Raw genomic sequence first — 27,004 nt, forward strand, 5'->3', positions numbered from 1 at the left:
AATGCTCCCAATTGTTAAATAATTTTGTTCTAGGATCCTTCTGAAATTTGAGTTAGACTGAGTCAGCTACTACTTCCTATGTTTGTATTTGCCCACCATGTGATTTGCCTTTCTTTTTTTCTTTTTTTTTTTTTTCTCCTCTTTTGCAGTACTTGTTGACTTCTTCCATCTTCTGGTAGTTCTCTAAACAGTATCTTTTGGAGGGTGAATTTCATTAGATGTTATTCGCTGTGATATATAACATTCAGTAGCCTGGTCTTTTTCTTATTCTAACTTGTACTAGTATCCCCTTGTTCAATTTGGTTAAATGGAATTAAAGTTCTGTGTGGAGACTGAAGCAAAGAAACCTTAATGCCATCTGGTACATCCAATATTTGCTTTCTTTCCATGTTTCATAATAGATATACTCCTTTCTGTTTCCATTATTAAGTACTTTACTTAGGGGGCATAAGTAGTGCATGTTTTGATGTGTTCAGCTGTTTGTTGTTTTTTGTTTTGCTTTTTTTTGTATGTGTGTGGAAACTTCACCTTTGTTTTTAGTGCCACCAATGGTATTCTTGCTCACTGTGTCTTTTCTAGGGAAAATTATTAGGTGTCCTGGTGTAAAAGCTACTGGGATTTGAATAAATACCTACAATAAGACTATGCTAAAAGAAGTCAAGCTGGTAAGAAGAAAGCTCTTTTATCACCTGTAGAGTGATGAGAAGTTGTATTTTCTGCCTCATGACTTCATATAACAATTTTTCCTTTATTTTTGTGACAACCCACGATGCCTGTTCCTGTTTAAAACTTGATACCAAGTGTCTGTTCCTTTCATCTTGAAAGTCAGGTTAGGACAGTTTGCTTTGCAGAAAATTTTCTCAGAGTATCAAATGATGTCTTGTCTCGTTGGCTGATACAGTCAGCTACAAAATACTTTCGAAGTAGGCTAGTGGAACAAAATACCAAGTGTTCATTTTTTATGCTTTCATGCATTAACTTATACTTGCTTAAGTAGGACAGAGAGATCCTGAGGATTGTGTGTTCTCTGTGAATTGCATTCTACTGGTATGTGGTACCTTGATGTAGAGCAGACTTGAACTTGGAGAGTTCAGCTGCAGGGTGTTGTTGGTAGGCTCTTGGCTGGCAAACTTTCCATCTGAAGTCAGACTGAAGACTATAAGATATTACCTTGATGCTAGCTAAAAGTTTTTCTTGCTTTTGTAGGAGTTGTGGGATAAGGAGGAAATGAACAATTGACAAGTCCCAAACTTCCAGCAAGTTAGAATGGGAAAAATCTCTTTGAACATTTCCATAATGCTTGAATATGCTTTATCTGAACTGCACAGTTCAAATGACAGTGCTTTGTAGAAGAAAATGTGTGAATGAGAGGGGGTTTTAAAATTTACTTTAAAATAGAGCTCCTAATTCTAAAAGCTGAAAAAAGTTGGTTTGGCACATTCAGTGAAAGTTGCTTCTTACAGATATGACTGAATTCTGTGATTTGGGTCATGAGCTAGAAGTTCTGTAATTGAATAAGAAGGGGAAAAGAAAAGGTGAGTGCTGATGATTATGTGGCATCCTTTTCTATGAATATACACCTTTGCTGAAGAGCATTATGGAGACTTGACTCTTTTTTTTTTTTTTTTTTAGGGAAAGTGTGTAGTCTTTTCCCCTACTCAAGGTAGACATCTTTGTGAGGCTGGCTCTGTATGGAGGAGGTTTCTAGAATGCTGCAACCATATGGCAAGATCACACCCACAGTGCAGAACAAATAGGACAGGTCAGAAGCAGGCTCTGTCCTGTTTGATCCCAAACTGAGCTGTGCCAAGTATTCACCCTCTTTTGTGCAACAATAACCGTGCTGCTGCTTCAGTATGAGCCTCCAGTTTTGTGTGTGTTTGTTTGCATAGGTGCAAGGAGCATCATGGTTTCTACAGGAAGGGGACAGAGGAGCAGCCTGCAGGATCCAGTTCTTTGTGGGATTGGAAGTTGGGAGAGGTCACTTTGCCATGAATCCCAAGGATCTAGGGGTCTAAAGGACTGTAACCACTGCCTTCTCTGCAGAGTCCCAAATGCTTCCTCCTTGGGGGATACTGTTGAGGAAACTGAGCTTTCTGAACCTTGCTCAGATGTAGCACATTGTCATCTAGGAAACACAAATTGGTTGATACTCATATGCTTCTCAAACAATATATTTTCAATATAGCTGTCATGCAGAGCATTGGTGAACCACAGTTCATGGCATGTGTGGAAGAATTTCTGGGAAGTGTGTGCAAGAAGTTGAAGCCTTAAAACTGGTTGTTGGAAAAGTAAAATCTGATAGCTGCTTTAAAAGCTATCCATGAAGATAAATTTGGGATTTCTAAAGGTCCTGATATGGATATTTCTTCTTAGGGCAGACTGTTGTGCAGAGTACCAGTTGTCTTCAGGAGGCTTGCTGGCCTCATCTGTTAAATGTCATCTGGAAAATAGGGCATTCCCTTTAAGGGAATGATTAAATAGGGACACTGCCTCAAGGGGTAGTTTTCTGCACATTTATGCAGTGACTGATAAAACCATATGGGTCTTGTAAGTCTATTCTAATTGAATCAGCTTTTATTGAAAGACAGAATTGCTAGAAATGCACCAAATGGATGAATTCCAAGTAAATGATTCAGGCTGTAAACCAGCTAGGAGTATGAACGCACTGGAAATCAGCACTAGCTGAAAGTTAGAATTCAAATATATGTAGGATGTGTAGAAATGGCATTGTTATTCCGCAATATACATATGGATCTATATTACGTTTTCCCATACAGACCACTAGCTCCATTGTTTGCGCTGTCATCATTATTCAGTTGTATTATTTGCAGAGGCAAGGTAATGTACTGTTAACACTCGAGGATATGACAGAAGTGATGGTAATGAGAAAAAATAATTTTGGGTAGCAACGTAAATTACCAATGAACTGCTTCAATGTAGAAATAAAGACAGTTTCTCACAAGATGACTTTATGTGGTGATTAGTGTGAGCATATTCATGTGACACGGCAAGCTAAACGTAGTTTAATCTGGTAGTTTTTATGCTATGAATAGCTTAATAGAGTACTGATGACTGAGGCAGCGTGAACTACTGTCAGAATTCAAAGGCAGCTTCTCCTTCTAATGATTTAATTTAATTGCTAGCAACTATTGTACTTGCATTACGAGAACTGGTAATAGCAAATATTTTTTGTTTTTCATAATGTGACTTCAACTGCTAAAGATCAGGAGTGGCATCATTATATGAAGTGCTGGCTTCTGTGCAGACCACAGTTTGCAAGATCTAATTGGCCACAGCGTTTGCAATTCTACTTACTATACACAGCATTCCTGATGATTTCCTGTTTGCTTTAAATAACATCACTTACGTGCTTATACAGAAATGATTTATTTTGTTTTTTCCTTCCCCTCGGGCATTAGGAGAAGTTGTGGTGTGGTTGTGCTTGATCACAAAAATCAGCCATCATAAGAGAACAGATAATTGTGCTGGATTTTTAGTGAAGTTGAAAAAAGCAGTTTCCTTTGTTCTGGAGTATGTTTTCCTGTGTGTTTTGGCAGAACCTAGAAGCTCTTGTTGCCCAAGGTGCTGCTCAAAGAGCTTGTGGAATAGATGCCGATGGTTTGCTAAAAGATAAATGTGATTTAAAAAAGCAAATTTTGCTAACATATCAATTCTAGAAAAAAAAAATGCTAAGTTAGTTTAAAAATTGCTTGATGGAAGAAAATAGAGTGTCAAAACATTGTAGCTACTGATCTGGAAATATGTGGAAGGTTATATTAAAAGTTGGTGTGAGTGCATGACAATTCTTTCCATTTGGGAATGAGTGTTTTGCGTTTGACAAAAAGAGTCCTCCACTATTGGAGTTTGAAAAATATTTCATGTTTACTGTCAAACTGGCATTTGAAAAATTCATTGTCTTCTTGAGGCATGAAGAAAGATCAGTAAAAAAAATAGGGGAAATTGATAGGGTAAAGGTAGGGAAATTTTATTTGCTTCTGTATAGCCAGATTGCATGTACTTGCACCTTAACAATATAGATCTGTGCATAAGCTGGAATGAATGACCTAAATGTAAGACTTAAATTTTTTTCTTCTTACTTGAAATTTAATAAGATTCTGCCATTCACTCTGTGTCAAATTGGCTGTTGAGTGTCTGAGTTATTACATGAGGACAGTTATTCTGTTGACTTAATGCATGTATGCGTGTCTTTATTCTATTGGTTTCTTTCTATATTATAAAGAACTTAAATATCAATTTTTTGACTCTTAAGAAATTCTTCATGTGTGCATTCATAAGCTGTGTTAATAAGATTATGATGCTAAATTAAATTTGATCCCATTTATTTTATTCAAAGCGGTCAACACCATTGCAGTGTCTTCCAACACTTTTCATGGATTCCTGGTCTTTAAAAAAGAAAAAAAAAAAAAAATCTCCTTGAGGTTAAGCTCTTTGCATGCAGAGGTCAGCTCAAAACAAGGAAGACTGGGGTAGCTGTATATATTGTTAATTTTTCCATCTGGTTAGGTGAAGTTGCTATTGTTAAAGTCAGTTACAGTGGGAGGGAAAAGAGACTCTGGAAGGGGCACAGCTGCAAAAATCATGGGTGTTATTGTAAACTGTTTTGCAGAAAGAGTTCTGAAAAAAAAAAAAAAAGAGAAAACGTGCCAGATGAAGTGGAAATTGCAATTACTTGATATTTATAAAGTAACTTGTTATCAGTGTATGGCAGTGGCAGGGAGAGGATATAATTGTATTTAAAATAATTGATGGGAGGAAAGTTTATTTACATTAGTAGCTTCTGCTTCAAATTAGTGTATTACTTCTAACAGAAATTGAATTCTGAAATACATATGTATTTTTTCACTGTGGAGCCATTTATACCTTCTGGCGTCTAAATCTCCGTCATCCGTCCATCCTGGAAAAGTTACATTCCAAAGCTGCTGGTTGTAACCTGTCCTGTGATCTTCAGAGTAAAAAGCTGTCTAAGCTGTTTTACAAAGTTACGGTTAGAACCTTGCATAATTAATGTAATTTAGAAAACATGCAGGAAGTGTATCATACTGTAATATTGCTACAGTATTTAACTGTAGCTGTACCCTGTAAAAGATACTGAAATAAATGCTGAAAAAATCACTCATCCATACCTAAGTGAAGATATTCTCCTAGTAATATGTGATACAGGAGTAGTGTTTCACTTAGAAAATCTTCTCCCTAAAACCACCTTTTAATATCCTTCTTTTTGTCTGTCGTAAAAACTGTTTACTCTAGAATCATACATCTTTTCAGCTGATTCCCTGTATCTATCTACCTGCTTTGGAGATCAGGAACAACTTTTTATTTTTAAATTAATTGTGCTAATTACTGTGTTAAGATATATTTGAGAATGTGGACCTTAGTAGTTAGAGAAATGAGAAGCAGATTTGAGTAGGGACTCAGAAGAATATGATAAGTAGAAAGTATGCAAAGATAAGCTTTTCTTGAGATTTCAGTAATGACTGTGAACTAGAAAAATGGAGATTAGAGTATTACTGTGGATATCAGATTCCTATTAGGTTCTTGAGACATTAATATTTAGGATAGATGTGAGTGCAAAATGATCTTCAAATAAATTAAAGGATATTTAAAGCCTGTGCATTTGTATTGGGAAATGATCCAGTCTAGTAATAAAAGAACAGAGCAGGGTTTGAATGACTTGACTTTGTCTTGGGCAAGATTTTAATGCACTTAACTGTGTTATGTTTAGACTTTTAAAAGCCATGTATGTTACAAACATGGCAAAACAAAATTTTTATTAGGGTTTGGTTAACCTTCTTCCAATAGTTTTGTTTAGTTCACAGTGGCATGCTGCTAATTGAGTTAGAGTGGAATGAACAATACAATGTTAGGGTTTTCTTTCTTGCTCAAGGATATGAATTATTTAAGAAAACACAAACGACTACTTACTCTAATAGTAGCTTTACAGGAGTTCGTCTTTTTGGTATTGGTGACAGTTCCAAGAAGTGTTGAGCCAGGCTGTCTGTAGGCTTTTAGATGCTCAGCTCTGTGGAACGAGCGTCTGTGGTTTTTGTTGGTGAGCTGATACATCAGGTCTCATACTGTCTTGCAAATGCATTCTAAAAATACTCATGGAAGTGCCTTAAACTGTTTCAATTGTTTTTAATGTAGTTTTGTAGAATTTAACTAGCCCATGTATAAGAGTTTTTACTTCTAACAGCTTTGTGAAATTATCTAGCCAAGTGATATTTATGAAGGGATATTTAGAAAACTATTTGATTAAGTATCTAATAGTAAGATTTGATTTGATTTGGGTGAAGAAACAGTCATAACCATAATGAGGTTGACTTTGTGTTGCATGGAGGTGAGGAATACATAAGATCTAAAAATAAAGAAGCAAAGGAGCAGTAGAGAATATTGAGCATCACAACAGTGTGTATTTCTAAGTACAGATGTCTGAAATATAACCCTGTATTCAAGATGCAGTACTAAAATTGTGCCATGAATTTTCCAAGAATGTTTCAACTTGTCTGAAGTAAAATACATGTTTGCTGTTAGCAAATGGGTAGCACACTTTTTAGAATTGTCATTGGAAATGGCCCCCATCATGTTATTTTCTTCATAAAGGCTGAAGCTAGAAGGAGGAGATGACTGCATTTAATGAATTCCAGGTTCTGCCCTCTTTTATCAGGGATTACTCTTATTTCCAATGGCAATGCACTACAAAATACAGACAACTGAAGACTTTCACTCCACCTCCTGTCACAAGAGTTAAATTTGCTACCAAATTCTAAAGGAATTGAAGGCTGGAAGAAGTCAGGCATGTTAACGAGGCATTTCTGAAATCCTCACTAGATGAGGCAATAGCAAAAGCTGTTGGAGGAGAAGTACTAGTACACAATCAAAATTATAATTCCATTTAAAAAAAATATTGAGTATCTTAATTCACCTCTGTCAGAAACACACAGAAACCCCACAGTAGCAGATGGAAAGGAAATATGCAGGTCTGCAGGGTGCTAGAGAGAGAGGAATAGTATTTTTTTATAACAGTGTAAGCCTATGGTAACTTCTAGATAAAATACTACTTTTGTGGGCTTGATATGAAGTGAGGAATTTTAAATTTGGTGCAGAGTAAGCTGAGAAGAGTTTGATAACAGCTTTTAAAAGCTAGCATTTAAAAAAGAAGATAGACCGCCGCCCTCCCAAAAAGAGGTGGGTTGGAGGGAGGACAACGAGGTACAATAAAAGCAGAAATTACTTGTGTCGTGGTAGTAGTGTTTTTATAACATGGTATATATTACTGCAAGTTGGATGCTATTTTCAGGTATCCAACAATTTTTTCAGTGTTGTAGACATTGTAAACCTATATTTGATGTGTCTGAACCTTCTAACATGGTTGAATACCTTTAAAATTGGGTCTTTAATACACTGGGGATAGTATAGAAGAGTGTATCATTTTGGGCAAAACCAGGAAGATAGTAAGTATGAATACTGCTGTACATGGGGGCTTTGTGAAAAATGTACCAAGAGTGATTAGTCTTTGAAATATCATACAATTTCTTGACTAGAAGGGCAACCTGTGGGGAAGGTGCTCGTTTTGAATTTAAAAATGTGTTAAATGCTTTCCTAGCGTTTGGCAGTAATTTTGAAAAGTATCTTAACATTTTAATAGTGTTCGAATCGTTACAGTAATACAACATGTTCCTATGCATCACGTTGTTGGCACAACTGCCTGCGGGAAGGCTCCACAGAGAAGGTGTGTTCTGTCCAAAGTTACTGCGCATTTGCAGTGGTTTAAGAGTGCGCATAGCTGGTTACTGCATATCAGCTTATCCATGATACTTTATTTCTGTAGATCCATGGGACGCATTTTATATGGAAATCAGGGGACAACAGAGCTGTCAAAAGAAGCAAGCAGTGTAATTGTAGGTAAATGAAAGGAAAGCTTCTGTAATTAAATTAATGATGAGTGCTTGAACAAAACTTTCTAGCTGTCCAAATAGAAATAAGCTGAATTTCAGCATGACTTAAAATACAAGTTGCCTAAGCTTGTGCGTACAGGATAAAATAGAAGGAAAAATCAACGGGGTGTTAATTAGACAGAAAGTGGAGGCATTGTCATGAAGATACTCTAATAGCCGTATTTCCTTGACTGTTAGAAATGTGTGATTTTTGGGAAGGTTGCTTTTTAAAAACTTGTCCTTCATAAGAAGTAAACAAAGAAAATGGTGCAATGCAGGCAAACTTGCAGTGGTTTGAGGAGCTGACTGACCTTCTCTGATGCCTAGTGATCAGTTCTAGGTATTTTTTTCCTAGAAGCTGACTGAGCTTATTCTCTTATGCTTTGCCTGAAGATGCTTACTTGAGAACTGACTTTGATTTGAGAGTTTCTACTACCTTAGTCAGAACTGTGTCAAGTGTTCTGAGTTAATCCATAGTATGTTGGCATACTCTATGTTTATAATGCAGCTTTTGGAGTAAACTTCAAGACTTTTGCAAGGAGACATCATAAAAAAAAAAAAAAAAAAAAAAAAAACACCACAAAACAACCCTATGTAAAGTCTGTAAAGGCCAAAGCTGCTTTTTTTTTTTTTCTCTTTTTTTGATACTGATCATATTCTGTAGCAATCAGCTTTGCAAGTTTGACCAAAGAGGACTTATATAAATGGATTAGTTACTGTTTGTAAGGCCTTTTGCCCATAGCGATTTTGATAATTCTTGAAAAAAACCCAGAAAGTGAAATTGAGGGCACTGATTGACTAGATTTCTGGTTTCCAAATAATGAGTTCTGCCATGCCTTGCTGGTGAGACACAACAGATCACTGAAGTGTGAATGAAGCCGATGTTCAAAAACATGCTGGACTTGTTACTTGAGTCCTGTGCAGTGAGAGCCTTAAAGCAACAAGGGGCAAAGCAGAAGAATTGGGAACTTCCATTAATTTGGAAGCATTTATTCTGTCCTTCTGGATCACCTGAGAGAGCATAATACTTCATATTTAAAGAATAATGTGGATTTCTCATTTTTTGAGGAAAGGATTCTGTGACCAAGGGCAAGACTGAATCGGTGAGATTCTGTTCCAGATATTTCTAACCTCTCTTTCTGGAGGGATGAGTCTGCTGTCTTGAACAAAAGGTCAGTGTCTCCCTGCAGGGAAGAGAAGTTTAGATAAATGGTACTTCTGAAGGATTAGGGATGCCTTTGAGTAAAACCCCTTTAAGCCTCTGAAACAGGTTTGTTGTTTTTTGGGGTTTTTCTTTTGTTTTGTTTTTAAGAAATGATCTTTTACAGTGGAGGGAAGGAGAAAATTTGTGTGCAAGATTGAAATAATGAAATGTAGGAGACACAGTGCAGAGATTCTATATAAAAGCAAGTGAAGAATTTTAAAGAAATATCCCAGGCTTTGTTTTGCTCAGCTGCTGATCTTTTCAGGAACTGAAAATATGATAGGAGATAAGACCAGCCTGAAAGCTCAAACTGTTCTGCTGAATAAATGATTCCTGTTGTATCATAGTTACCTGTTCTGTTTGATAGTATGAACGTCTTACCTGTTTCATTGACTCCTGTCATTCAAAAGGTAGTTTCTTAGTATCTGGAAGGGAAACTTGAGTCCATGAACTGAAAATAGAACAATACCATATTGGGCAGCTATGACACAACATCTTTCTGTAGGAATAGTACTTCACAGCCAATTTCTTCCTGATTTCTAGGATGGGGCCAGATGTATATAATTTTGTAAGAAACTGGGGAATAAGAGTAATTCAAAACCAGAATTGTATCAGCTCAGTGATGGGTAAGTAAAACTGGACTAGAATATTGCTCTAGTTATTGGAAGAGAATTGTGGCAAGTGAAGTGACAGTAGCAGACTTAAATATCTGTTTTAACGTGTGATATCCTACAAGTTTTTAGTATGTTGCATGTGGCACTTGCTTTACAAAATAGATAATTTGCCGCTCCAGACAGGATAATAAGCCTCCAGCAAGGGGAACTGAAGCCAGGACATGGATGAACTTGCAAAAAGAAAGGGAAGGAAAAGTTCATACTAGAATGGAAGAACTGCTTGGCAGATGTTATTCTCGATCCAGGTTATCTGTCAAAGAACATCTTTCATATTGATTGAAAGCTGAGGTGACAGCATTTCTTTAATTTAGGCCCGTTTTGTTCAGATAGGGAAATCATAATTTTAATACTTCTGCAACAGTAAAATATACAAAGCCGGGGAGATTTAGCTTCAAGAAAGAGTGTACCTTTTAATATGTCTTATGTTCTTCAGAATATATGAACTCTGTAAACTCTGCATTATAGATGACAATACACTTTTCCCACAACTGGTTGAAATGGTTTATGTATTAAACACTGAGATTTAATTGTAGCATCTTGCTTTCTGTACAAAAAAGCATAAGTTACATTCTGTGATCTGTGGATACTGGGAGGATATGGGTACTGATTCCTTGTGGACCAGTCCGAGTCCAGCATGGCTCACGCTGATTGAAAGCTGAGGTGGTGGCTGCCGTGTTGGGCTGTTTGTTGATGTCTCTGGGCTGTGCTTCTCAGCAATCTCATTTGCTTGGCTGCACTGTGTGCTGCTCGGACATCTTACTTGGTTGGCTCTGTGTGTTCAGGACATGCAGCATCAAACAGATGCATCTTCTCCAGACGCTGCACACAAGGGTGCATCACGCTGACAAAGGACTTGCTTGAGATGTAGTTAGATTTGGGGTTGCTTCATGGAAAAACTGTCACTGTTGTCCACATCATGCTCTTTGTTTACAGAATGTAGCAAATGGACCCTGGAGCTGGTTTGACAGATAAGTAGCTCAGGTCTTTCAGAATATGAGCTCGTATTCTGAGTAGTGCAGGAGTTGTTGGACTGCTTTATGGACTCATGATGGCTGTAGAAGCAGCACTGTGCAAATGTAGTTGTGCTCTGTATAAATTAAATAAATTCAGCCAGACCCCAAGATGCCTTAGCATTAAGTTGGTTTGGTTGATGCACAACTCAGGCAACCGAGACTTTACTGTATGTCTGCTGCACATGTTTATTATTAGTGTTGTACCTAGATTTTATTTTTTTTTTAATTCTGTTTTCAAAACAGGCCGACTTTGTTTTAATGAGAATTTGTCAAAATTCTTGTTACATAGATTATTTGTGAATAGCAGGTGAGGGAAATTAAGGAAGCACATATTGCTCTGACGTGTCCAAAATGACTTATGAGCAGGAAGGTGCTCCTGGGAGAGGGAAATTACTTGGGGCAAAAGCTGCAGATGTCATTTGGTCTAGTGCACCACATATATTCTTGAATAAGTATTTTTCATCTCTAGGTATGTAAATTGCTATGCTTGTATTTTTCTTTTTAAGACTGCTAACAAGGAAAACTAATCCATGCTTTTCAGTGCTAAATATTTGCTCCCTTTGAGAGCATCAGTTTTGAATGAGTTTCTGCACACAAAACGTAAATAGACAAGTCACTGCAGCCTCTGTAAACATACCCTCCAAACCAGCAGCTAGATCAAATGCTGTAAGATAAAATGTAGTCACAGTCTGCAACAAGAATAGCATTAAAATTATTGCATCCTTATTGTTTCACGTTAATGGCAATTGTAGGAAAGACACAAACTGTATCCTTGAATTTGTATTACTGTCTGTGGCTTTTTAAAAGCAAACATTTTATTTTTAAAGGAGATTGTGAAGTGTGTGAGTATTTGCATTCAGGACCTTCAAAGCATCTTTGGAATTAGATAATTAAGAAAACCATAATGGATGAGGCTGGAATAGAAATGTAGGTAGAAGTATGGCTGATGTTAACTTAAAAGAAAGATAACACTGGTGGAAAAGAAAGAAAATCTAAGTGATAGAGGCATAATATTTGTAGCTGTGATGTTTAATGATCTCTTGGAAGCTCAGTAAATCAGGTTGTTGGTATGGCTGCAGTGCTTAGGGCCTGAACCATAAAGTTCACCTCTGGAAAAAAAACTGATTGCTCTTATCTTTTGTAATAGTGTATTCCTCTCTTGATTATTGTTCCACTTAAAATGACTGAAGTGAAATTATTAGGCAAAAATACAAAGTTTTGAGAGGCTGACTAAGCAATATGTATTGTATTTGTGAATGTTTCTGCCTATAGTTCTGGATTGTTCAGTTGTAAAGTCACCTTCAGTGGCAGAGGCAGAAATGCTTATAATCATAATGCATAAGTATATATAGAGCTTCCTTCTAAACACTAGTCAGCTCAGGTGCTCTTGAATATGTTCGAAAAGCAAATTGCTTTAAATATATTGATGAAATAAAAGGCAGCATTAACATTGTTTGTGCCTACTTAATCTGTAGCAGCCTATTACAAGGAGTCTTTAGCTGGTTTTGAAAACCAGTAATTTAAAATGTCATATTTTGGCAAATCATCCAAATCAATTTCCTGTTACAGGAATAGTTTTTCTTATATTTATCTTCTCTGCAAGAAAATCTTCTCTGTATGGATTCCTTCACGGTTGAATGACATGATTCAGCCACTGCTAAATCATGAACAATTCTATCGTGTTAAAGCTTTATGAGTGGTAAAGTTACCTGCTGAAGGCTGCATAGCTTGCAAAGTGCTTGGTTGCAGTTCAGTAGCCCTTTTTGAGTACTTGGGGAAAAAAAAATGCTTGAAAGACGCTGTGTGTTGATAGACATGCATTTTTTTCCCCTCAGTTATTTAATATGAAAACATTGAACACCTCATTTAATAAATCTGGGAGTAACAAAGCAGATAATAAAATTTAGAACAAGATATAACAGCTATAGAAATAATTGTCAACAAAACGATGGATATTTAATTGGGAGGAATAAAATAACTGAGTGGAATTCATTGCCACAGCAAAACCACATAGAACCTCTTGATTAATTTTTAGTGCATCTTCCCAAACATTATTTCCCTGTGGGTTTTTTTTGTCTTAGCTGACTTCTCTTCCTTGTGGCAAAGATCTTTTTCTGTCAGTCTCATTTATTTTATGGTACTAGAAAAAGAAGTTCTAAACCTAGGACTTAGTTCCAAGTTTAATTTCCCAGCTGTACTCTAATAGGAATTACGTAATTTGCCCTCAGGAATTGAAATTGTTGCAAATTTAGAACTCCTAAAATAGTTGGCTAAGATTTTTCTTTTTCCCCTCTCTGCCCCTTTTTTAACAGGTTTCCATGATCATGGTGTTGTCCACAGCCCTGGGCAATAATTAATTCTCTGTCAAGAAGTTCACTGCTGTCTTACTTCATAAGTAACAAGTCAGATTATTCTCTCAGATCACTATGTATTAACAGTAATGACAAGATTGTCACTTGGCAATCACTAGAAATATTGATTTCCTGTATCTCTATTGCCTGGAGCAATCTTCAATTCAAGACAGATCATCAGTTTTGTTTATATATCACAAGTGTTTTTCACCTGAAATTATAACCTTGTGCATCAACTACACCTGGATTCTTCTTGCTTTGTTATGAACTACTATTATGAAAGGTCAAAATAGTTCTGAGACAAGTTTTCTACAAAATGTCCTGTGTACCCTGATAATGTAAACAATTGCAGTCCATGAAATCATTTTAGTTATTTTGGACACCATGTAAGGTGTGGTTTGCAAGGTCCTAGTTGCAATGTTCTCCTGAAAAGCATTTAGTCATATATGTGCCCGTTGATATAAGTCGAGTAATTTTCACTAAATGGTCCATTGCTGACCTTCATCTCTCCATGAGTTAGCATGGGCTTAGTTCATGAGTGGATATGTGGTAGTCCAGTTTTCACCCCAAAGTTCAATTGGGTTGACCTTTTTAATACTCTATTTTTATTTGAACTCATTAAGAACTTGCTGTGAGGACTCAGGAAATCTCAGCTGGTTTATATTAAGTGGCTTTCCCACACTTTATGGATTCTTGTAACTGGGCTTTCATTCTGTAACAGGAACTATTGCAATCATTACTGAAAATATAACTTGCTAATGGGAGCTGTCTTGATTTTCTGCTTTTGTTATTTTACTCATCACTTCACCTGAGCAAGAAGTGCCTGTAGTGTGATCCTGTGGGTTGGGATAAATAAATATGTAGGTGCTTGTAGCTTCTGTTGCTTTAGTAACTGTTTTGTATTTTCAGAATATCACAGTGCATATAATTTGTGCTTTTTCTATTAAAAGCAAAACCAAACCCATACAACAACAAACAAATTACAACCCAACTAACAAAACCCAAGAGCTTGGGAGGGTAAACATTCTTTTCAAGAAGAAATTTGCATCTTCAAAGTCATAATAGAATCACAGAACTGTCCTGTTTATATGTCATGACTTGAAACTTCTTCATTCCAAAATCTCAAAATAAAGAAATGTGCATTGGAAAGAGTAAAATGTTTCATTTCATGTTAGAATCATTGTATTCTAATACAAAATAAAGTGAAGCCATTTCAGAAAATGTAAAAAATAATAAACTGTTGAAATCCTTTTGATTCCTGTTCCTCTTCTCACCCTGGTTTTTAGTTTGGTAATGTTTACTTGGAAATGAAGCCTGTGCCATGTATACTGATGGAACACGGTTGGAAGTTTCTGTTGCCAGCTTTAAAAGTATATATGTACTGACAGCTATATCCTATTATAATTAGTGCAGTATATTATTTTCCAGTGAACAACTTAACCAAAATGATACACAAGAGGATTTGTCATTGTTTTCAAGCTGAAATTTGAGCTGAAAACAGTTTTACTCTGTAAGGCCAACAGTGGCTTTAGCTCTGATATCTGAAAGGTCAGCTTCTTCCTTTTTGCGATATGGATTGTATACTTCAGTATTGCAGCACACTCAAAACGGACGCCTGCATCATTTGAGGGGGGAACTGGCTGGTAAAGTATTCCCTATGGAAGCTTCATCGTCTGGAGGTTGCTCTGTGTAAGTCTCTGTCTGGCTATGACAAATGGGAGAAGATGGCATATTGCAAAGTCTTGTCTCTAAATCCTTAAAAAAAAATATTAATCTCATTTCTTATAATGTGAGTAAAACAAAAGGCTGTTATGGGTTTAAATTTGATATGCTATTTTAATTAAGTATGAGCAGCAAGATAAGTTTTAACAGTATTTTTTCTTATAGTGGTTGTTAATAACTGAAGTGTAGTGAGTTTGAGACTTGTTGTGAAGTCTAAGCATTATGCATGTCTGTATATATGTGCACACAGGAAACCTCGACCTGTCTCTCAGCTGGTTGCACAACAGGTTCCTCAGCAATTTGTGCCCCCTACGCAATCAAAGAAAGAGAAAAAAGACAAAGTAGAAAAGGAAAAAAGTGAAAAGGAAACAACAAGCAAAAAGAACAGTCATAAGAAAACCAGGTAAAAATTTTAGAAACTTCTGTGGTATTGGGAAAACATAATTTAAAAAAGAAAACAACAAAATCATCGGTGATTTTACTACTTTGTGCTGTGGCAAATTCTTTCAACAATAAGGCTGAATATTTGTGTGTGAAGTTTCAATTAAATGCAAAGAAAACCTGCAGTTTGTAATTTTGACCAGAAGATGGAGACCAGCTGAATAGAGAGAGAAAGACTTAGGTATTTTTGTTAAGGGTTACAGATGTATTGCTCACACCATACAAAATTGTAGATAAGCAAATGGATGATACTAATCTCTGAAAAAGAGAGGGGACAGGAGTGACTAGTTTTCATGGAAAATAATTCGAGAGAGAGAGAACCAGTACCAGACTGCAGAAGTGTAGGCAAGTAATGTGGTTATTGCTGTCCTTGCTGGAATAAACTTTGAAGGGCTGAACTAGGGTATAAATTAATGTGACAGGATAATGCATGTGTGTTACCTAGTGATAAAAATCTCTAGGCTACATCTGGGATGCTGAAGAAAACCTTGGGCTCATAGAAGAGAGAACATGAAATATTACAGTACGGACAAACGGTTGTAAAATCCTTAATCTTGCTGTAAGACCAGGTGGAAGGAGGGTGCAAACTGCAGAACAAAAGCAGCAAGTTTAACCCCTACAGCATCTCAGCCTGAGCAAAAAGTTATTGTGACAAGAATGCTGTGCCAAAAAGTTGAGAACTATACAAGAAGTAGTCTAATCAAATGTGGGAGGAACTGAGGACCACCATCTGAGGTCAGTCTGCCAAGGAAGATTCTTTGGGATTAGTTATGCAGAGAAGTAGCAGATGCTTCTCTGTCCCTGAAATAGAATCATCAGAATCAGAAACAAGGAGAGACTGAGAGTCAAGAAAGAACAGTCATTAATAAAGTTTTAGTTAGGATTAAGGACATGGAAATGTTCCTTCCTTTTCCCTTTTTTTTTTGTTTTGTTTTTGTTTTTTTAATACTCAAATTTACTAGCATGCTTCATGTAGCTGAAGTGCTTGAAGTTAACATAGTGAGTTTTAATTAAGCTAATTAAATATTATAAATTGAAATTGGTTGAATTGCAATCTTATATTAAAAATGCAAAATGTAAAGAAAAAGGGAAAGCATTTAAGAAATAACTAAAATTAAAGTCTTGGACTGAAACAGCAGTATTGAGATCTGAATTAGGAATTGCTATTTGAAATAACTAGGCTACCTTTTTTTTTAATGCTTCAAAGAGTTAAATTTTTCACAGAATTGATTCAGTAGGTAGGACAGCAAATTAAGAAGGCTTGATTATTTTCAGCAGATTTCTTCAGTATCCTCTGGGAAAAGGATGTCCCTTTGTCTTTGCCTTAAAACTTGTATATTATTGCTGGAAACGATCATAAAAATCTGCACGCACACTCCATATAATCCATAAGTTCCAGGCACGGCACTTACACAGATTGATAACATTGAATTTTTCTCTCCATTCCCATGTTACAGAGCAGTAGATTTTCAGTTTTCTCTTAGATTTTTCAGTCACACTACTTCAGCCTCAGGGGAACGAGATGTCAAGGCTTGTCTCTGTCCTAGCAGAGGAAAGGCATGAGGTGTTTTGGCTGAAGTGACTGGGAACCAGTTCTGTTTCAGACAAAGTCAGATGGCAGGATAAAGGTTAGGGCTTTGTCATTAGCACACCTGCTCACATGCAATGTCATTATTTTACTGCAACTTGAGCTGGTGAAAGCTGTGGAGTCGCTTAACTATATAAAGCTATGCTGTTCATAACCACTTGTGTAAGTTCAGCTGCCTCGTGACAGATTTTCATGGTAGTCAAAGAAAACAGTAAATTGAAAGTACATTATACTCATCACTAGCAAAAATATGATGACAAAATACAAGTCAAAGTGTTCTTTGTTTGTTGTTGTTGCTGTGAATTGAAAGAATAGATGAGGAGACTTACCCTATCAGCACCGTGTAATGCTCAGCTCTGTATGTATTTTAAATCACATGCCAGAGTTATACTGTGAACACAAAGTCCCATTCAAAAAGTATACTAGCAGTCCTAGTGAGGTTTTGAGATTAAGTAATACTTTCTGTGAGTTAATGCTGTCTGTGCTGTGAATTCAGAAGACAGACACCAACATCTTCGTTACTGAACATCATACTCTACTTACAGTTGTTGCTTAAGGCTGCTGCAGAAATCAATACTTATGTGGTTCAAATTTATAACTTTCTATAGCCACAGTAACGAAAGACTTCATTTTCAAAAATAGAAACCTTCACATGTGCAACATGTCCATATTGCTGCACAATTACATTTCTCACAAGGTCAACTTTTAAATAATCTTTAGAGAAGGTAATATGTTCAGCTATTTTAATGTAAAACATACTAGGAAACACTCTACCATAAATACTTTTGGTACGTTACTTAAGTATTACATGTTGCACATAGCAGTCTCATGTACACATATATGTTCTCCAGAGCTCCTAAAAAGTAGGAGGAAGACAAGATAATAAGGTGGCGTGTGTGCTTTTAATATGATATTTGCTTTATTTAGGCCAAGATTGAAAAATGTGGATCGAAGTAGTGCTCAGCATTTGGAAGTTACCGTTGGAGATCTGACAGTCATAATTACAGACTTTAAGGAGAAAACTAAGTCACCACCTGCTTCCAGTGCTGCTTCTGCAGATCAGCACAGTCAGAGTGGTTCTAGCTCTGACAATACAGAGAGGGGAATGTCCAGGTCATCTTCACCCAGAGGAGAAGCGTCATCACTGAATGGGGAATCTCATTAAAGTTTATTTTCTCCAGTTTCTTTAGTCTCTTCAAAACATGCAAATACATGACTTCTCTCACCTGTTACCACATTTTCATGACAGATTAGCCATGCATAATTGATATGTTTACTAGAACATAATTTATGCTGTTTAAAAAAAAAAAGAAAAAAAGTGCAGTGGTAGAAACAATAATTTAAATGCAATCGACAAATGCTTAGAAAGCATTTTCAGTCCAGCTTTTTTAATCTTCATGTGTAAAGGTGCCATGAAAATGTGGTTTGAATGTTCATTATGCAGTGTTATTGGTAAGTCCATTTTCACTTTTAGTTTAGTGAATTCTAATACAACTCTTGGCGTCTCTACTATTGGCATGTACTGAATTTAAATTTTTATAACATAGTTCAAGCTGCCTAAATATGTATTATTTGAGAATTGTGAAACATAGTTATATGTATGCAAGTCAAAGATCAACTTAATCAACTATTGCTGCAACAAAATTTTCATAATAATTATCTTCTTAAAAACACCTGCTGGTACTTGGTGTGGTTAAATAGGAAAAATGTTATTAAATAAAACATTTGTATGAATTTTTGCCAATGTTTGACACATTTTACTAGATTACTGAATTATGTTGATGGTTTTACCAATATTTTTTCACACTTAAAACACTTATTGTAATGTTTACAAGCAAAATGGAAAATACATTCAAAGCATTGATTGATTAACCTTACCGTTCAGGTAAAATACTACATTGTCACTATACACTGGTATTCTGTGTTGTGTAACAAATATTGAACCTCATATGACGACACATTTGGCAAAAACTAACATTTGGAAATACAAAAGTTTGGAAGAGCTTTAAAAATAACAAGTGCAGTTCTCATTTCTGCTAGTGCTGTTTCCTTGCCCCAAATTTATCTAGTGTCATATAGTCACTTAGCATTTCGTTACAGGAATATCAGATGTTGTACAAGAATAAGGAAATAACAATACTATTGTTTTCCTGTATAAATTTATTCAATATTGATTTGGCCTGTTAAAATATATTATGTCATAAATCATATGAAAAAACTCAGTACCCTACTTTATGGCATAAACTGTCAACATTTACACATTTAGCAATATACCGAAACAGAGCAGAACTATTTACAATCCCATCTGGTATTACGTAAAATTACCAATAAAATATTTTTGTGAATACAGATTTTGCATTTGTGTTTACAACCAATAAGTGTTTTGATATACATATACAATCAATGTATAGATTTTAAATTATATATTCAGGTTCAGTACAAAAGTCCATTTAGCTTCTTTTAGTGAGATAGTCCACTTATACTCCTGTAATTATTTTCTTTTTCCTTCAAATTACATATATTTTTAAGCCCATGTAAAAGTTGGATGTACCTTCTTGGTAGTGAATCCAGCCCCAAATTATTACCAACATATGATAAGTCTTCTTAACAGCTAAAACAATGGATTTTTGTAGCCCCTGACAATTGTGATGTTTGGTGGTTTCTTGTAGTAATGTATTTTTCTGTTTTTAATGCAGTACTTCTACAGGCACAATGGTACTGTTCTAATTTGTAAGAAGCTAGTTGTGAAATACAGTTAGTTGCATAAAATGGAAGTCTGATGTGATATCTGAGAACATACATACCTCATTCCTTGGTGTTGCTGTTTAAACTTTTTAGACATCAAATGTTAATTATAGGCTGTTTCAGATGGATAACTACTGACCTGTTTATTATGTATTCTGCTTTATCTTACTAAATAGTATGTCTGTTCATTGCCATTACCTGGCCAAATCTTAGTATCTATAAAAAATGCATTTCAAGGTTCTTAAATGTATTCTTGGGCAGGGCCGGTGTTCAGAATAACATACACTAGTTTCCAAAAGAAAAATACATACTTCTCAACTTTATTTTTTTATATTTTATTTTTAGGTGGGACTATTTGCAGAATCTATGGATGTAATGGATTACAAGAGAGCCGAACTTGTTTAAATTAAACAGTTAAAGGATAGCAAATCTCATTTCAAGATGTTTTATGAAATGTGTTTCTATTTTAAAATAATGTAATGAATGCTAACACATTTCAATATTCCTTGCAGGCAAATAATAATCTATTACCAATAGCTCACTAAATGGGAAACACATTTTCATTTAAAATTAAGTGAATAAACCACCCAAAACTGCCAACAAGAGGTCTCCTTGTATCTTCAGAAATAAGTAGCCATTTGGTTTGGAAGGGAGAATGGTGTGGATTTTGTTATGATTCAACTGCCTCTAGAGAATAATCTCAAAAAATGTGGTACAAGTATGGTTATAATCAAAAAGAATGCAGAAAGTCTCACTGTTGATTGTGGAGTAAGACACAGAAAAGCAATTTCTAACCACAGATATAACACAAGTCAGCTAAGATGTGAAAACTGAGCTGTGGTGGTTTTAATTGAACATGTTACGTTGCCAGTGTTTACCTTGCAATGTTGCCTGTTTTGGCATTAAAGTTAAGATACTTTTTGCCTGTTTGTGATTAAAGGGATGTGACAACACTGACAGCAGAGTAGACAAATTCTAAGTAGAATATGGCATTTGACTCTGTTCAGAATGTTTATAATTTAAATGAACTTCACTAATTTTGACTTGTAGTAATCCTAAATCCTTTTTCTAACTGTAAATATATTTAAAAGCATCTTTACTCAATTTATAAAAAGTGAAAATTTAATGTTGTAATGTGTTTTGATTAGCTATTTTTCTCTGTGACTGCTTTCTGCATCAGAACTGTTATTTGTTAAATCTATATATGCACTAGTTTTCAACAGCCATACATCCTGGGTTGTTCATGAAAAGGTGACCCAACAAAGACAAGTGTGATAGTGTTCCGTGTAAATTAGTTCCTTTATGTGCTGATGGATTGTCTGGTTTCAGAAAGGAAAAGGGGGGAGAAATGGGGAAAACAAAGTATAAATAGTTCATTGATACAATGTACAGTTGTGTACAAAAATGTAATTCAATCTCTTATCTTCCTCACTTTGCCACTAATTACAGGTGGTATATGGAAAAGAACAAATGTACAGTTGTAGACTGTGATCCTCTTTTTCTCCTGAGTTTAAATCTACCTACGGGAGATAGACAAAAGTTGTTCTTTGTAGCAGGATAAATTATGCCATATAAAATCTTGATTCTAACAGAAGCTGTAGTAAAAAAAAAAAAAAATACATAAGTTTTGTAATTCTTGACATTAGAAGTCTTGGGATTAAAACTATGACTGAAGGTTTAACCTGTTATATGTTTCTCTAGATATTTGATGTTTTGGGGCATAGATTGTAAAATCTCAAAAATGGTTTGATTTTATAATTTGTGCACTTTACTTTTTTTTTTTAATATTACGGGTAGCACATTTTTAGGTAGCCGTGTAAGATAGAATACTTTTTATAATTTGTTTCCACCAGTTCCCTATAGTGTTCTGGCAAACACTTGACACAAGTGTGTGGCTCTGCATCTTAGATCCTTTAATTTGTCTCTCTCCTGTCTCAAAAGCCTGACAGTTTCCCACATTATGCTGGTTGATTATACTTTTGTTATACGGGTTGGATTTGGCATGGAACTGTCTATTGTGTACTTTTTATGTACATCTGGGGTTCTTTAACTGTATCTGCTTGGTTTTTTTTCTGTCACATGCCTTTATTTGACTCTGGTCCCTACTAGGGAGTCTGGGTATACTTCCTTTCTAATGTCATAAACTATATGGGAATAGAAATGCATGTTAATTTAATTTCTCCAAAAGCAACAGCAAGTGGTATACTTGTAGTAAATTTGTCTTGTGCTTACTCAGGAATAAGATAGGTAAGATAAAAAGTTAATGCTGGTTTTGGCTAAAGGACCAGTCAAATATGATATTTTGCAAAAGTGTACTTTAATCTCTATGCTAAGATTTGGCTGTGCTGGAAATACTGTTTGAGCTTTCAGAGGTTTTTCTTACTTCAAATTATGCCCTGACTTATATCAAAGCAGTGTCAATTTGAAAGGGTGTAACTTCACAAACTAGCAAAAGCTGTACAGTAAAACCAGTCAAAATGAGGAAGCTTAGTTGGTTTTCTTTTGTACTGTCAAAGTTTTAAGAGGAGAAACTTTCTCCTCTTGTTAAAAGAGACTTGAGGTTTGTCTAAAACAAGCAGCAGATATTGAGCTTAGTTTGACATCTACAGAAGAACCCATGTTTTAATGAGAATTAACAGGATTTAACTACAAAGTTTAACTTGTGAAGTACTTTTCTGATGTAATTACAAACCAGTCCTTTACAGACATTATTGTAACTTCTGTCTAGATGGATACGAATGGAGTAAGTGGTGCAACAGCAATGGATGGCTGCACACTTGCTAGTAAAGTGTATTATCCAACAGCAAGTGATGTGTAAGTGACATTGCTAAGACATGGCACAAGATTGTGATATGTGTATGAACAAGGCCTAGGAGTCCAGGTGCCTCCATTCCCCCCACCTAAACTATGCTGCTGCATTCAAACAGTGAAAGAAAATGCAGCAAATAAATAGGTTCAGATCCTAGAGTCCTAGAAACACTGGAGCTGTTTACAGCTTCTGTTTAACTCTATCAGTGAAAATTAATTAAAATAAGCTGCCACTGTATAATATATAATCCCTCAGGAGATGTTTTCGATCCTAATCTTGCCCCTTTTATTATGGGAAACAGATAAAACTCATCTAACAGAACTTGCCTTGTCTGCTATCACAGGGAATTTTAAGAGCAGAAACTTAAATATGTGTAGGAAGTTATAGCTGTATTTTTAAAGAGTTAAACATGGAAAATGAAGGGCAAATACATATTCCATAGCTCAAATGACTATTAGTAAGAATGATCACAAGAGACTGCTGTATGATTTGGGGTTTGTAAAAGACAAAATGGTAATGTTATCTAATCACTTCTTGTCCCATATGTTTAAAAATGAAATTGCCACCAGAAAAAATATTGTTCCAGTAACAATGGTTTGAAGAAGAGTTCCAAAATGTTAATTATTTTGTGGAAAGCGTGGCATATTTTGAAATACCTGAGCACAAAGCCCTTTGGGACTAGATTTTCAGGATCTAGGCCACGTGGAAAAGCGTAATCTTTAATTACTCTGATCTTGGTGTGTAAATATTGATCTTAGTCAAAGTGCTTGCAAAGTGAACAAGCTCCCTTAAACTTTAAGATTTTAAGGAATGTGGCTTTAGACCAATGGAGCTCTAATATACAGTGGAGTTACTGAGAAGATGACAGGAGAAGAGAGCATTTATCTATTTTTTGATAACCTGCTAACCATGTGCTCATAATTTTCCTCCTCTGTATGAATAAGCAAAATTATACAGAAGCAGGAGATATCTATATCCAGGGCTAATGAAATTTGGTTCTTTACCACCTTCCCAAGCTCACTACATTCTAGAAATGCTGTTTGGATCAAAGGCAGTTGCAGGTACTTTGTCACTAGAAAGGATGGAGTTGTTCAGTCCCTCAGCATCTTTTAGTTGAGTGGTCAGACCAATTCTGCTTTCCGAGTCCCCACTTAGAGAATACAGAGATCTAATTCGCTATTTATATGCATCTAATATGTAACTACCATCCATGAATTTCAAGCTGATCCTTCTTTGCACAGAATAAATCAAAATGCTTCAATGCCAAACCCAGTTCCTGTCGGCACAGATCTGAGCAAGAAAATCTGCCATCTGATCATCTATTACTGTAACAGCCTTCAGCTATGAATTAATCTAAGCAAGGGAAATCTCTTAAGATTACATGTATTCGTTGAGTGTGCTCCCATCTCTGAATGAAATACGTTCTGGTTCCTTCTCTTTTTTTTCTTAAGAACATCTATAGTAAAAGTGGATGCAGTGAGTTTGAAATAATTTATTATGCCTGCTTTTCTAAGTGGGTAATTTGACTGCTATTCCCAGTTCTTCAGCTATATCTTGGTATGTGGAGCTTAGAGGTCATCTATCAATTTTGTCACTATTGTCCTTGTTTCTTTATAATTGACTTACTGAGCAGATTCTTGCCGAGCAAACTTACTGGTATCAATCCTGTACCATTCACGCATTCTGGCTGAGGGAGCTGGCATTCTGGGGTGCCAATTACAGGGCTTTCTATCTGCATTTCTGCAAATGGTCTGATTCTATTTTTGAGAGGCTTCCAAACATGGGAAAATAAGCAAAATGCTTTCCAGCTGATGGAGGCATAATGTTGCCAAGTAACTTGCGGTACCTGGAGGCTTTTTGAAAGGTGCAAGAAAATGCTCTCAGTGCCGGCTGGAGGAAGAGATCTGAGGCACGTGCACAGATACTGGGTGCTTTCTCAGCTTTTCTACAGAAATTTTCAGTAGCTTCTGTTTCTAAACCATCAAACACCTTCAAAACCCTTCCGTCAAAGAAAAAAACATAGGAGGAGTGTGGGAAAGAACCAAGAAAATGTATTTTCCGAATAATACCTAGAAAAGCCACTATATAATGGCTTCTTTGTGTGTTTAGTATTCCTTTCTGTGTGTACTGTATTGGAAGTAGGCAGCATCCCACACTTAGAGGTGTGGTTTGCTTTATAATTCTTGATACCTGTTGGTTCAGTGACTTTTGGCCTAAAGATAGATGTAGGTTTTTGTGAATTTCATCGTAAATACCATGAACACTTCACTCTTGGATACAGGTCATTTATTGAAAGGGCAGAAGTTTTGATTAAAGAGCTAGTCAGGAAGAAAATAAATTCCTCTAGTACATTTAGACACTAACCAGTTTTGAAGGGTCTGATTCCTGGACTGCTAGAAAAAGGATAAATGTATGTTGAAAGGATAATAAGAACACAGGCTAGAATGGATGTGGCTTCTGAAGAGTTTTGTGCCCAGTAGTTCATATGGCTGTTTTCAGTGATTATTCCACACCTTAGCCCGTTAATCTTGAAGTGTTGGTAGAGCATCCTCACAGACAAATCAAAACTACCAACAGCGCTGTCAGATGCTCTTAAAATTTACTAAGTGCCTTACACAGAGCATCACTGAGGCAACGGTTTGATTGAAAGGAAGCTTGATGAAAGATTTACTCCTCTGGATGGAGTCACGGGTCATCAGTTGTAACCAAGGTAAGGTTCCTGGTTATAACACACTAGAGTCTTATATTGTATTACTGATACAAGTACCCAATAAGAAACAGTCCAGAAATTTGTGAGGCTTTCAGTTGGTAAAACATTCTTTGGAAGGTAATTTTTTATTCTAGTCGGTAGTGATAGCCTACAGGAATATCACAGAAGTATATAAAACATCTGAGTATTTCTGGATGGTTTCACACTTCTCAGTTTCTCAGTCAAAGACAGTATTATCCTTCTTGGGAAGGAGTATGTAAGTTGGTTTTATTCATAGTGTTTATGTTTATCCAACAGTAGTTTTTAAGGATTTCATTGTCAGAAAAAGGGCTTGTTGTTTTGAAAATAAAAATCTTACCTACCAGGTGTCTTCCCCAAAATGAGTAAGTGCCTTTTCTGTTCTGACTCTTAGAAGTATTCGCTTTGCCAGATTGAATCTGAATGTCCTGGATAAACCAACTATTAAGTACTGGGTGTTACCAATGGCTTGAAATCCTTTCACTGAAAGAACAGGAGACAGAATGTAAGCCACTTGAATTATTTTGAGACCTGATGTTATCAGAAGTTTTATAACTGCTATGAGTAGTATACTTCTAAGAACAGTGTTACTTTTCAGGAACTTGACACTGATAGGAAATAAATATTTATTAAAAGAAATATATTAAATAAATATTTATTTACCCATTTAAGTAAGAGAAAATGTTACACCATGAGGGCAACAGTCTTGCTGTTAGCAGTCCTGACTACTTAATGGAGAGTAAAACTGAGGCCCTGGACTCTGACTGTGAAAGAATGTGTGGTATTTGGTGAGAGATTGGGACTGTGAATCTTAGGTCCACATTCTAATAAAGTAATTCTTCCTACCTAAGTTTTGACCAATTCTCAAGCAGAAAAGAAAGCATGAGCAGATATCAGTAAGAGGCCCTCTGTTTTTATTGGTGCTGCTTCCTATCTCTAGAAGTTTGGTTTTGTTTTTAGCTTTGCTCAGGACTGGTACAGCTGAAAGTTTATTTTCCCTTCATTCTTAAGTCTAGACTTTGAATGGAGTTTCTCTGAGACACTTTTGTAGTGAAACCGTATTCCCTACGAATATTGACGACAAAAATAAACATCTCCGTGAACAAAAGATTGTGTGTGGTTTTAATTTTTTTTTAATATATACGAATCTATTATAAAAATTCTAAAGGTACTCTAAGAAAAATGTAACCAGTGTATCAACCTACACTTAACAGCTCTCTGTGTAGCAGTCAGAAAATAGTTTGCATCATAAGATGCTACAAATTTTGTCTGATAAACTATGTTCAATTCCAGTGAAGTTCTCCTTTAAATAAATATGACAATACATTGCATTTAGCCAAGTGTATAGTAACCCATGCAGACACTGCCCTAAACTGGCCCCTTCCCAACCTCAATTCAAAGGCATTATTAAACTATTTAAAATTCTGAAAGCTTGGCAGAAGAGCTATGGGGAAGTGACAGGGAAGAAGGAAACAGTAGGAATCACAGTGCAAAGGTATTTTTTCCAAAACAAATGCCATACAGTGATAATGGAATTGTTTAAAAACGAACAACTCTATAGTTATTGCAAATTGTTTCATGACATACAGTTGATTTCAGATGAGCGTAAATATGTGTTTGAAGCCCAGAATAGTGACACATATTGAAATGCCTTCTCCAGCAATAAATGAATACTTCTTGCCTGTAAAGAATCTGACAAGCAAGTTTTTTTGGTGAAAACTATTGTGAGTGCACTATATTCATTCTTGACTTCCAGTGGTGATGCTTAGGG

At 35.8% G+C, this 27,004-nt stretch overlaps 1 protein-coding gene and 1 long non-coding RNA gene across 2 annotated transcripts in view; both read left to right on the forward strand.

Moving 5' to 3' along the window:
• YAF2 (YY1 associated factor 2) overlaps positions 1 to 26,341 on the forward strand; it is a 34,846-nt gene extending 8,505 nt beyond the window's left edge. Inside the window, exons 3-4 of the mRNA XM_065854956.2 lie at positions 15,173 to 15,325; positions 17,879 to 26,341. Of these exons, the coding sequence (XP_065711028.1) occupies positions 15,173 to 15,325; positions 17,879 to 18,116 (391 nt within the window). The 3' untranslated portion in view covers positions 18,117 to 26,341. The remainder of the gene's footprint in view (positions 1 to 15,172; positions 15,326 to 17,878) is intronic.
• LOC139826679 (uncharacterized) lies at positions 1,463 to 4,764 on the forward strand. Its single transcript, XR_011736835.1, has 3 exons — positions 1,463 to 1,535; positions 1,633 to 1,762; positions 1,893 to 4,764. It is a non-coding gene; the product is annotated as an uncharacterized lncRNA (long non-coding RNA).
• Positions 26,342 to 27,004: the final 663 nt, after the last annotated feature.

This window comes from Patagioenas fasciata, chromosome 1 (assembly GCF_037038585.1).
Source record: "Patagioenas fasciata isolate bPatFas1 chromosome 1, bPatFas1.hap1, whole genome shotgun sequence".
NCBI classification, from domain to species: Eukaryota; Metazoa; Chordata; class Aves; order Columbiformes; family Columbidae; genus Patagioenas; species Patagioenas fasciata.